General features: G+C 44.4%; 1 protein-coding gene across 1 annotated transcript in view; it reads left to right on the top strand.

The window, feature by feature from the left end:
• LOC120061870 (relaxin receptor 1-like) overlaps positions 1-13,469 on the top strand; it is a 128,271-nt gene that overhangs the window by 98,186 nt on the left and 16,616 nt on the right. Inside the window, exons 6-11 of the mRNA XM_039011650.1 lie at positions 10,790-10,861; positions 11,197-11,268; positions 11,475-11,546; positions 11,954-12,022; positions 12,111-12,182; positions 12,432-12,503. Coding sequence (XP_038867578.1) covers positions 10,790-10,861; positions 11,197-11,268; positions 11,475-11,546; positions 11,954-12,022; positions 12,111-12,182; positions 12,432-12,503 — 429 coding nt within the window. The remainder of the gene's footprint in view (positions 1-10,789; positions 10,862-11,196; positions 11,269-11,474; positions 11,547-11,953; positions 12,023-12,110; positions 12,183-12,431; positions 12,504-13,469) is intronic.

The following is a 13,469-nucleotide window of genomic DNA, read 5'->3' as shown; positions in this document are numbered from 1 at the left end:
ATACGAGCAGATTTAAAGAATTGTGTTTGCCTTCTCTCCCACTCTGGTACTGCTCAGCCACGCTCTGACTAGCATTTTTTATTTCCTGTATCACAATTTTTTTTAATTAGGCCTATTCTGTAGTAATTATTTAGCCTACCCCACCCACAATAGCTTATACAGTGCATTCGGAAAGTATTCAGACCCCTTTACTTTTCCCACATGTTGTTATGTTGCATCCTTATTCAAAAATGGATTAAATTGTTTTTTCCCCCTCATCAATCTACACACACTACCCCATAATTACAAAGCGGAAAACAGGTCTTTAGAAATGTTTGTAAATGTTTTAAAATTCAAAAACAGAAATACCTTATTTACATAAGTATTCAGACCCTTTGCTATTGAGACTCGAAATTGAGCTCAGGTGCATCCTGTTTCCATTGATCATCCTTGTGATGTTTCTACAACTTGATTGGAGTCCATCTGTGGTAAATTCAATTGATTGCACATGATTTGGAAAGGCACACACCTATCTATATAAAAGGTCCCACAGTTGACAGTGAGTGTCAGAGCAAAAACCAAGCCATGAGATTGAAGGAATTGTCCGTAGAGCTCTGAGACAGGATTGTGTCAAGGCACAGATCTGGGGAAGGGTACTAAAACATTTCTTCAGCATTCAAGGTCCCCAAGAACACAGTGGCCTCCATTTTTCTTAAATGGAAGAAGCTTGGAACCATCAAGACTATTCCTAGAGCTAGCCACCCGACCAAACTGAGCAATTGGTGGAGAAGGGCCTTGGTCAGGGAGGTGACCAAGAACCCGATGGTCACTCTGAAAGAGCTCCAGAGTTCCTCTGTGGAGATGGTAGAAACTTCCAGAATGACAACCATCTCTGCAGCACTCCACCAATCAGGCCTTTATGGTAGTGGCAACTCCTCAGTAAAATGCATATGACAGCCCGCTTGGAGTCTACCAAAAGGTACCTAAAGACTCTCGGGCCATGATAAACAAGATTCCCTGGTCTGATGAAACCAAGATTGAACTCTTTGGCCTGAATGCCAAGTCTCACATCTGGAGGAAACCTGGCACCATCCCTATGGTGAAGCATGGTGGTGGCAGCATCATGCTGTGGGGAGGCAGGGACTGGGACTAGTCAGGACTAGTCAGGACCGAGGGAAAGATGAACTGAGTAAAGTACAGAGAGCTCCTTGATGAAAAAAACAACGCAGTTGTGGCTTCGGGACAAGTCTCTGAATGTCCTTGAGTAGCCCAGCCAGAGCCCGGACTTGAACCCGATCAAACATCTCTGGAGAGATCTCCAGCTGTGGAGCGACGCTCCCCATCTGACAGATCTTGTGAGGATCTGCAGAGAGGAATGGGAGAAACTCCCCAAATACAGGTGAGCCAAGCTTGTAGCGCCATACCCAAGAATACTCGAGGCTGTAGTACCTGCCAAAGGTGCTTCAACAAATTAATGAGTGAAGGGTCTGAATAATTATGTAAATTTGATATTTCAGTTTTGTATTTTTTATCAATTTGCAAACATTTCTAAACACCTGTTTTTGCTTTGTCATTATGGGTTATTGTTTGTAGATTAATGAGGGGAAAAACTATGTAATCCATTTTATAATAAGGCTGTAACGTAACAAAATACTTTCCGAATGCACTGTATCTAATGTATTTTTTACTTTCTAACATTAGGATATGTTTGTTTTGAAGGTCTTGAAATGTATTAACGGATGTTTTAGGTAGGCAGGACATATGTATTTTCGTTTTTCTTGGAATAAAAACCCTATAATGTAAATATCTTTCATAAAGCTAAAATATCAGGAAAAAATCGTAAATAATAAAAGGTGAGTATCAGCTTCATTTCATAAATATAAATAAATAAATCTCAAACTGCAGGAGTCCAGTGATTTGTGCACAGATGCAAGCACCAACAAGCTTCACATTTGCATTGTGTCACGTTCTGACCATAGTTCTTATGTGTTTTGCTTGTTTAGTGTTGGTCAGGACATGAGCTGGGTGGGAATTCTATGTTGTGTGTCTAGTTTGTCTGTTTCTGTGTCCAGCCTAATATGGTTCTCAATCAGAGACAGCTGTCAATCGTTGTCCCTGATTGAGAATCATATATAGGTGGCTTGTTTTGTGTTGGGGATTGTGGGTGGTTGTTTCCGGTCTCTGTGTTTGTGTTCTGCACCAGATAGGACTGTTTCGGTTTGCCACACTTTGTTATTTTTAGTTCGTTGTAAGTGTTCACTGTTTTTTGTTTAATTAAACATGTTGAGCACTGGCTACGCTGCATGTTGGTCCGATCCCTGTTTCACCCCCTCTTTTAGTGAAGAGAGGGAAGGCTGCCGTGACAGAACCACCCACCAAACCCGGACCAAGCAGCGTAGCAACGGGCAGCAACGGCAGCAGCGGGACCAGGAGAAATGGACTTGGGAGGACGTATTGGACGGAAAGGGTTGCTACACATGGGAGGAGATCCTGGCTGGTAAGGATCGCCTTCCATGGGAACAGGTGGAGGCAGCTAGGAGAGCGAAAGCAGCTGAGAAGGGGAACCGGTGTTATGAGGGAACACGGCTGGCCAGGAAGCCCGAGAAGAAATCCCAAAAATGTCTTGGGGGGGGGGGGGCTAAAGGGTAGTGTGGCGAAGTCAGGTAGGAGACCTGCGCCCACTTCCCATGCAGAGCGGGAGTACGGGCAGACACCGTGTTATGCGGAAGAGCGCACGGTGTCTCCTGTACGTGTGCATATCCCGGTGCGGGTTATTCCACCTCCCCGCACTGGCCGGGCTAAATTGAGCATTGAGCCAAGTGCCATGAAGCCGGCTCAACATATCTGGCCTCCAGTACGTCTCCTCGGGCCGGTGTACATGGCACCAGCCTTACGCATGGTGTCCCCGGTTCGCCTACACAGCCCAGTGCGGGTTATTCCACCTCCCCGCATTGGTCGGGCTACGGGGAGCATTCAACCAGGTAAGGTTGGGCAGGCTCAGTGCTCAAGGGAGCAAGTACGCCTGCACGGTCCGGTATATCCGGCGCCACCTTCCCGCCCCAGCCCAGTACCATCAGTGCCTACACCACGCACTAGGCTTCCTGTGCGTCTCCAGAGCCCTGTTCCTCCTCCACGCACTCTCCCTGTAGTGCGTGTCTCCAGCCCAGTACCACCAGTTCCGGCACCACGCACCAAGCCTCCTGTGTGTCTCCAGAGCCCTGTACGCACTGTTCCTTCTCCCCGCACTCGCCCTGAGGTGCGTGCCCTCAGTCCGGTACCACCAGTTCCGGCACCACGCACCAGGCCTATAGTGCGCTTTGAGAAACCAGTGTGCCCTGTTCCTGCTCCCCGCACTAGCCTTGAGGTGCGTGTCTCCAGTCCGGTGCCACCAGTTCCGGCACCACGCACCAGGCCTACTGTGCGCCTCAGCAGGTCAGAGTCGGCCGTCTGCCCAACCCCGCCTGCACTGCTCGTCTGCTCAACGCCGTCTGCACTGCTCGTCTGCCCAGCGCCATCTGAGCTGCCTGCCTGCCCAGCGCAGTCTGAGCCATCCGTCTGCCCAGCGCCGTCTGAGCTGCCTGCCTGCCCAGCGCCGTCTGAGCCATCCGTCTGCCCAGCGCCGTCTGAGCCATCCGTCTGCCCAGCGCCGTCTGAGCCATCCGTCTGCCCAGCGCCATCTGAGCCATCCGTCTGCCCAGCGCCATCTGAGCCATCCGTCTGCCCAGCGCCGTCCGTCTGCCCAGCGCCGTCTGAGCCGTCCGTCTGTCCCGAGCCGTCCGTCTGTCCCGAGCCGTTAGAGCCGTCCTTCTGTCCCGAGCCGTTAGAGCCGTCCGTCTGTCCCGAGCCGTTAGAGCCGTCCGTCTGTCCCGAGCCGTCAGAGCCGTCCGTCAGTCAGGAGCCGCCAGAGCCGTCCGTCAGTCAGGAGCCGCCAGAGCCGTCCGTCAGTCAGGAGCCGCCAGAGCCGTCCGTCAGTCAGGAGCCGCCAGAGCCGCCAGTCAGTCAGGAGCTGCCCTCCAGTCAGGAGCTGCCTTCCAGTCATGAGCTGCCCTCCAGTCATGAGCTGCCCTCCAGTCATGAGCTGCCCTCCAGTCATGAGCTGCCCTCCAGTCATGAGCTGCCCTCCAGTCATGAGCTGCCCGCCAGTCATGAGCTGCCCGCCAGTCATGAGCTGCCCGCCAGTCATGAGCTGCCCGCCAGTCATGAGCTGCCCGCCAGTCATGAGCTGCCTTCCAGTCATGAGCTGCCTTCCAGTCATGAGCTGCCTTCCAGTCATGAGCTGCCTTCCAGTCATGAGCTGCCCTCCAGTCATGAGCTGCATCTAGTCCGGATCAACCATTCAGTCCAGAGCTGCCTCTCTGTCCGGAGCTGTCCTTCAGTCCGGAGTTGCCCCTCTGTCCTGAGCTACCTCTCTGTCCTGAGCTACCTCTCTGTCCTGAGCTACCCCTCTGTCCTGAGCTACCTCTCTGTCCTGAGTTGTCTATATTTAGGAGGGGCCTTGGTGAAGGTTCCTGGACCATGGTCGGGGGCGAGGGTCGCCACTCAAAGGACGCTAAGGAGGGGGACAAAGACAGTGGTGGAGTGGTGTCCTCGTCCACCGCCGGAGCCGCCACCGCAGACAGATGCCCACCCAGACCCTCCCCTTGAGTTTTAGGGGTGCGTTCGGAGTCCGCACCTCAGGGGGGGGGGGGGGGTACTGTCACGTCCTGACCATAGTTCTTATGTGTTTTGCTTGTTTAGTGTTGGTCAGGACGTGAGCTGGGTGGGAATTCTATGTTGTGTGTCTAGTTTGTCTGTTTCTGTGTCCAGCCTAATATGGTTCTCAATCAGAGACAGCTGTCAATCGTTGTCCCTGATTGAGAATCATATATAGGTGGCTTGTTTTGTGTTGGGGACTGTGGGTGGTTGTTTCCGGTGTCTGTGTTTGTGTTCTGCACCAGATAGGACTGTTTCGGTTTGCCACACTTTGTTATTTTTAGTTCGTTGTAAGTGTTCACTGTTTTTTGTTTAATTAAACATGTTGAGCACTGGCTACGCTGCATGTTGGTCCGATCCCTGTTTCACCCCCTCTTTTAGTGAAGAGAGGGAAGGCTGCCGTGACACATTGAGCGTGGGAAAAGCGCTCTACAAATTAAATATTATTATAAAAACAGAAAAGTACACATGTAAAAGCTAAATTACATAAAGGAATATTAGTGGCATTATACCCATAATATAAACAAGAGAAAGGAGAATGGAATGTGTTTAAAAAGCCAAAAATAAATAAAAAATCATTGAAATAAAGCCTGCCCATGTGTGGATGCTATTTCTCAAAAATCTATTACGTTTAAATAGGGACCGGCACAGAATCCTGGCGTCAATCTTTCCCTCAATCCCTTCACAGCACATTCGTATTGATAAGTGAGTGTTAATATCCAGTTCTCTCTTTTTAGTTCAGTTTTATACAACTCCTCAACAATTTGAAACATAGTTTTTCTTCTATGGAATGGCGGTAGCTCTTCATGTCCCGTTCTAGTTTTTTCCCCCAGCATGTTGGCGCCAACTGGTGTATAATGTGAGATTAGGAGAGGGACTAAGAGAATATTGAGTTTTGATTGGCTCAAAATAAACTGCTCGTCATGCAGCTTCTGACAGCTGATTTGTAATAGCTGTCAATTTAAACATATCACTAGCAATATGATGATTGGTTACTGGAATCTCACTAGTAACGATAAGTATTCAACATTAGTCGACCTGCGTTACATGTTTAATCAATTTAGGGAGTTAACATGATATCATAAAGGGATTGCTTAGACCACACTTACCGATAAGACTAAGACTAGTTATCTCACGCAATCTGGCAGAGAAGTAGCCTATGTGAGCGCTTTAACAGTAACCTAAACGAACAGTTGAAGTATCCATCACTAATAAATGAATGAACTTCAGAAATAATAGGCTGGTTTATGCTGCGTACAACATGCTTTTATTAGCCTACCAGAATCACCTACAAAAAGAGGATTGTGATAGGCCTTCACTTGAAAGGTAACAGGAAAAAATACATTTAATTACTGAAATAAAATGAAGAGATAGTAAACTTTCATGATGACACTGTTTAATCTTTAAAGTGTTGGCTAATGTTTTACGGAAACATTAGTAAGCTATACGATTTTCAATCGCACCGATGACAACGATCTTTGAATTTGATGATAAGGCAAAGAAAAAGTATTGTTTTGAAAGCATCCTGAAATGGAGTACTTCAGAGGGAGAACCTTGCGTAATGGATAGATTTAGAGGACGGGTTGCAAAATAAATCTTTGCATTGCAGGGATCAACTTCCTGTTGCAGTTTTATAGCCTCATGCATTAATAGCAGTAATAATAATAATAATCAATTACTACCTTACTATTCTGCGCAGGCTGACATAGACCGATTTAAGCTATTTCAAACACTTCAAGCTACCAGGAGTCAAAAGCCACCTACTGGGCAAAACATGTCTGATTATTTGGACAACAATGTTGTAGGACGTCGTTTTTATTCGCAGGAAGAAGTTTAACTAATGCCTAATTGTGGGGTCTTTGGTAAACAAAAATATCACAATACATAGCTGTCACGCCCTGACCATAGAGAGCTGTTTATTCTCTATGTTGGTTAGGTCGGGGTGTGATTAAGGGTGAGTTATCTAGGGGAATTATATATCATGTTGGCCTGGTATGGTTCCCAATCAGGGGCAGCTGTTTATCATTGTATCTGATTGGGGATCATATTTAGGTAGCCATTTGCCCATTGTGCTTTGTGGGATCTTGTCTAGGTATAGTTCACTGCGAGCACTATTTTGAGCTTCACGTTTCGTTTTTTCCCTTTATTGTTTTTTCCCTTTGAGTTTTCTCTTCCTAATAAAAAAGATGGAAACATACCACGCTGCATCTTGGTCCAATTATTATGACGAGCGTGACAATAGCGGCATTTTTAATCAATCGGGGCATTTGATGCCGAGCAGTGATCTTCATGCCTTCTGCCACACCTGGTCTGAAATCACAAAGAAGATTTGTCCCTTTGGGGATTTAGATAATTAATTTGTATTTTAAGGGCTGAAGGTTACCAGTGTGGATTTGATTTCACGCACCAATAAGATGTCCTCTTTTGGTGATATCACCATTGCGCATGCCCTCGGTGACTAAAACACCAGTCTCAACGTCAACAGTGAAGAGGCGAGTCTGGGATGCTGGCCTTCTAGGCAGAGTTCCTCTGTCCAGTGTCTTTTGCCCATCTTAATTTTTTATTTTTATTGTCCAGTCTGAGATATGGCTTTTCCCTTGCAACTCTGCCTAGAAGGCCAGCATCCCAGAGTCGCCTCTTCACTGTTGACGATGAGATTTTAATGAAGCTGCCAGTTGAGGACTTGTGAGGTGTCTGTTTCTCAAACTAAACACTCTAATGTACTTGTCCTCTTGCTCAGTTGTACACCGGTGCCTCCCACTCCTCTTTCTATTCTGGTTAGAGCTGTTTGCGCTGTTCTGTGAAGGGAGTAGCACACAGCGTTGTACGAGATCTTCAGTTTCTTGGTAATTTATTGCATGGAATAAATTCACTTCTCAGAACAAGAATAGACTGACGAGTTTCAGAAGAAAGTTCTTTGTTTCTGGCCATTTTGAGCCTGTAATCGAACCCACAAATGCTGATGCTCCAAATACTCAACTAGTCTAACGAAGGCCAGTTTTATGGCTTCTTTAATCAGAACAACAGTTTTCAGCTGTGCTAACATAATTGCAAAAGGGTTTTCTAATGATCAATTAGCCTTTTAAAATTATAAACTTAGGTTAGCTAACACAGCGTGTCATTGGAACACAGGAGTGATGGTTGCTGATAATGGGCCTCTGTACGCCTATGTAGATATTCCATTCAAAATCAGCAGTTTCCAGCTACAATAGTCATTTACAACATTAACATTGTCTGCACTGTATTTCAATGTACAAAAACGGTATATGTGTCAGCATATGGTCTCACAAGGGCTCTGAGGATCTCATCTCGGTACCTAATGGCAGTCAGGCTACCTCTGGCGAGCACATGGATGGCTGTGCGGCCGCACAAAGAAATGCCACCCCACACCATGACTGACCCACCGCCAAACCGGTCATGCTGGAGGATGTTGCAGGCAGCAGAACGTTCTCCGCGACGTCTCCAGACTCTGTCACGTCTGTCACATGTGCTCATGTGCTCAGTGTGAACCTGCTTTCATCTGTGAAGAGCGCAGGGCGCCAGTGGCGAATTTGCCAATCTTGGTGTTCTCTGGCAAATGCCAAACGTCCTGCACGGTGTTGGGCTGTAAGCACAACCCCCACCTGTGGACGTCGGGCCCTCATACGACCCTCATGGAGACCGTTTGAGCAGACACATGCACATTTGTGGCCTGCTGGAGGTCATTTTGCAGGGCTCTGGCAGTGCTCCTCCTTGCACAAAGGCGGAGGTAGCGGTCCTGCTGCTGGGTTGTTGCCCTCCTACGGCCTCCTCCACGTCTCCTGATGTACTGGCCTGTCTCCTGGTAGCGCCTCCATGCTCTGGACACTACGCTGACAGACACAGCAAACCTTCTTGCCACAGCTCGCATTGATGTGCCATCCTGGATGAGCTGCACTACCTGAGCCACTTGTGTGGGTTGTAGACTCCGTCTCATGCTACCACTAGAGTGAGAGCACCGCCAGCATTCAAAAGTGACCAAAACATCAGCCAGGAAGCATAGGAACTGAGAAGTGGTCTGTGGTCACCACCTGCAGAATTACTCCTTTATTTGGGGTGTCTTGCTAATTGCCTATAATTTCCACCTTTTGTCTATTCCATTTGCACAACAGCATGTGAAATTTATTGTCAATCAGTGTTGCTTCCTAAGTGGACAGTTTGATTTCACAGAAGTGTGATTGACTTGGAGTTACATTGTGTTGTTTAAGTGTTCCCTTTATTTTTTTGAGCAGTGTATTTTTTTAAATAGCATACGGGGAAGCTTCATCTCAATGCATTTTAAAATGTTAGGGTTTTCAAATATATTCCATTCTCTTTTCTCTTGTTTATTATGGCTATATTCCCACTAATATTCCTAAATGTACAGTTGAAGTCGGAAGTTTACATACACCTTAGCCAAATACATTTAAACTCAGTTTTTCACAATTCTTGACATTTAATCCTAGCAAAAAAAATCCCTGTCTTAGGTCAGTTAGGAACACCACTTTATTTTAAGAATGTGAAATGTCCGAATAAAAGTAGAGAGAATGATTTCTTTCAGTTTTCATTTCTTTCATCACATTCCCAGTGGGTCAGAAGTTTACATACACTCATTGCCTTTAAATTGTTTAACTTTGGTCAAATGTTTTGGGTAGCCTTCCACAAGCTTCCCGCAATAAGTTGGGTGAATTTTGGCCCATTCCTCCTGACAGAGCCCTCCTGACAGAGCTGGTGTAACGGAGTCAGGTTTGTAGGCCTCCTTGCTCGCACACGCTTTTTCAGTTCTGCCCACAAATTGTCTATAGGATTGAGGTCAGGGCTTTGTGATGGCCACTCCAATACCTTGACTTTGTTGTCCTTAAGCCATTTTGCCACAACTTTGGAAGTATGCTTGGGGTCATTGTCCATTTGGAAGACCCATTTGCGACCAAGCTTTAACTTCCTGACTGATGTCTTGAGATGTTGCTTCAATATATGCACATAATTTTCCTCCCTCATGATGCCATCTACTTTGTGAAGTGCACCAGACCCTCCTGCAGCAAAGCACCCCCAGAACATGATGTTGCCACCCCCGTGCTTCACGGTTGGGATGGTGTTCTTTGGCTTGCAAGCCTTCCCCTTTTTCCTCCAAACATAGCGATGGTCATTATAGCCAAACAGTTCTATTTTTGATTCATCAGACCAGAGGACATTTTTCCAAAAAGTATGATCTTTGTCCTCATGTGCAGTTGCAAACCGTAGTCAGGATTTTTTTATGTCGGTTTTGGAGCAGTGGCTTCTTCCTTGCTGAGCGACCTTTCAGGTTATGTCGATATAGGACTCGTTTTACTGTGGATATAGATACTTTTGTACCTGTTTACTCCAGCATCTTCACAAGGTCCTTCACATTTATTTAACTACGCAAGTCAGTTAAGAACAAATTCTTATTTACAATGACGGCCTACCCCGGCCAAACCTGGACGATGGCAATACTGGTATCGTCCTGGCCCTAAAAACAGCCCTGCTTCAGGCTATCAAAGAACTGACAATGAATAATCATATCAATGGATGGAATCAGTGAATGAATGGCTGCAGCAACCATTATATGGTCTGACAAGCTGCATAACAAATGATGCATAATTAGACAAAATAACATTTAAGTCGTTCAAACAAGATAATGAGGTAGGTGCCCCGGGGACCCAAATGCAGTAGTCTGGATCACATTGGCCTTGAAACATATTGGCAGCATGGAAGTAGTAGCAAGATGAGGAGAACTATCTTTCGAATAAAGTCAGCTATGCAGTATTGTTTGGGTAATTTTCTTCTTCTAAAAAAACTATCAAACCACATACTATAAAAGTATCTACCAATTGGTATTTTTATTTTGTTCTACAGCGACCCGTTTATATTTAGGTCTTTAATGTATAAATGTGAGGCTTCTATACTTGTTGTAACAAATTTTCACTTGTTAGTCATCGTGGCAATTGTTCTCCTGAACACACAAATTAATGTAAGACTAAAAATAGTATTTTGAACACAATGTACTATTAGTACACAATGTGTAGTTTTAGTAAGTAGTACATATTTTGGACATAGCAAATGTTAAATTAAACAAGATATTTTTTAACATACTACTTTTCAGATATCTACAACATAACAGAATTCGAGCTGTGAGTCCTAACGCATTCAGAGGACTATACAATCTAACAAGACTGTAAGTTCATAATATTCATACATCGATGCGTGCACTTGACAGTGTTATGTTGGACTTTATAATGAAAAGGGTTAGGGTAATGCCTTCAACTGAAATGTGTCTTTCGCATTTAACCCAACCCCTCTGAATCAGAGAGGTGAGGGGGGCTGCCTTAATCAACATCCACGTCTTCGGCACCCGGGGAACAGTGGGTTAACTGCCTTGCTCAGGGGCAGAATGACAGATTTTTACCTTGAATGTTGTTGATTTAAGTTTTCCTTATCAAGTTGCTTATGTTTGAAATAAATATGCACATTGAATTATTTACCATTTAAAATCTGAATTTTCTGCTTCAGATATTTAAGCTATAACAAGATATCCATCCTGATGCCCGGGGTGTTCCAAGATCTACACAAGCTGGAGTGGTTGTAGGTTATCCTTATTGACACATTCTGTATATCCTGTTTGCATATATAGATACTGCTAACACAATGGGTACAAAGACTACATTTTTAGACAGCCTTCAGAACTCTCGCACAAAGCTTGTATCGCTGCAGTTTCCTTAAAACCAACGTTCAACCAAATACTTAATTTAATAAGAGAGCTGAAAATAAACTCTACCCTTTGGTTGTAGGATCCTTGAAAACAACAGTATCCATCAGATATCCCCCATGACCTTTTCAGGCTTGCGTTCCTTGGTACTCCTGTGAGTTTCATTTCTACCTTTACCTTCTTGAGTTTGGCTTGTTTTGCTTTTTCCATCGAATAAGTTATTTCATACATAGCAGTGGGAAGTAGTGGTGCTGAGGGTGCTGCAGCACCCACTGAAAAATCTGAATAAAAATAATATTATTATTTGTATTATTTATTTTTTTAAGAAAAAAATTATTCACAAAAGTATTGCTCTTGACCTTTACTACTGCTGTAGTACTGCAGCACCCCCACCCCCACCCCCAAACTACTTTCCACGTCTATGCTTTCATATGCACTTTATTGAAGTGCTCCGGTATTATTAAAGTGCCAATGTGATATGCTAAAGTATTTTGGCAGTGAGTGTTGTTTTCTTTGAATGGCACAAAAATCAGACCGCTCTTGTTTTGTTTCTGTTCGCAGGGTTTTGTTGAACAACGCTCTGACAAAGCTGGATGACATCTGCCTGGAAATGCCAAGACTAAACTGGCTGTACGTTTGGAAGTCAACAAATCAAAGAGCTCTGTTATCAGCATGATATTACTTTTAAATATGTTTTTGTGCTCTTGTGTGTCTCCAGGGACATGGAAGGAAATCAAATTGAAAGTGTCGGAAACGTAACATTCTGGTCGTGCAACATGATGACTGTGCTGTAAGTGTGACTTAATTAGTTTAGTTTTCCTCATTTTTATTGTTGTGTCCTTGGCTTTCTCACTAGGCTATAACTATTACAATTCCAAATATCAACATCTATTTGTTTCCCTAAGGGATTCTAAATAGTGGACCCCAAAACAACAATCTTGTTCAATTGCTTTTAGAACCAACAGAGAAGATAATAAAGTGAGAAAATGTCTGTGTTTTATTATTCTTGTTTTGACAGTCTTTCCTTAACTCTTTCTAGTGTCCTACAGAAGAACAGAATCAGTCGCATACATGAACAGGCGTTCTCATTTCTAAAGAAACTTGGGGAATTGTAAGTTGTGTTTTGTATGCCTCAAGACATGAAATTGCATGAGCTTTTCCTCTGTTGTACCCAGAAACAGTACATTTTGAGTCCCAGACACAGTGATATCTTCACCTATTCCACTGACTTTTTTAAAGAATTCAGATAATACCATATAAATCAGTACAGACTGCACTATAAATATACAACATGTTCCCAGGCCAAGATGTTCATTAGGATTTATATTTTATGAGTTTTGGTGAATCCAAACAATTATTCTGACATGCATTTACAATTGTTTCTGGATTTGCAGAACAGGTGGTCATGTAAACCTTGTGTAAGTTTCATACACTGTATATGTAATGGATAAATGCCTCCGTTCTGTACATTACCTTTGAAAAATGGAGGTGTCTATCCTGCTTATACAACAGTTGCCAAAGAACACAATACTAAAGCACACATTTACCGGTAGAAATAACTTTTTTGTTTTGTTTATAATTTTAGAAGCAAATTCATACTTTCTCATCTTTTGGCTGCTAGAGACGCGACCCAGTCGTTCGTTCGATTAGTTCTATATTTATGGACGCGACGAAGTTGTTCGTTCTATATGTTCTGTTGCCATGCTCGCTGGCAACGTTCTTATCCCTTGCTTGCTAGCTAGCCAACTAGCTATTGCTAACACAGCCACGACCCCGGCAGCCAGAATAACAGCAAAGTGGCTGTATATACGTTTGTTTAAGCTGTTTTCCATAACAAGGATCTGATGATGCCCAATTTTGCCTGGCATAGCTAGAAAAGATTGCCTTCTCGCCAGGACACTCGTCAACACTGTTCATTACGAGGAGATCGCTTTGCATATCAAACACTAGGCTAGAAAGGTAGCTAAATAGTTTGTTATTAGCTGCTAATATGACAACTGAATTAAAAAAAAAAAAAATGTTGTTGAAAACAGCTGGTCCACTGGAAACGCGGGAGGATTTGACAGGGTAGCGCTAC

This window comes from Salvelinus namaycush, chromosome 17 (genome assembly GCF_016432855.1).
Source record: "Salvelinus namaycush isolate Seneca chromosome 17, SaNama_1.0, whole genome shotgun sequence".
Taxonomy (NCBI): Eukaryota; Metazoa; Chordata; class Actinopteri; order Salmoniformes; family Salmonidae; genus Salvelinus; species Salvelinus namaycush.
The sequence above is the reverse complement of the archived record's forward strand: the minus strand, read 5'-3'. Positions and strand labels throughout refer to the sequence as shown.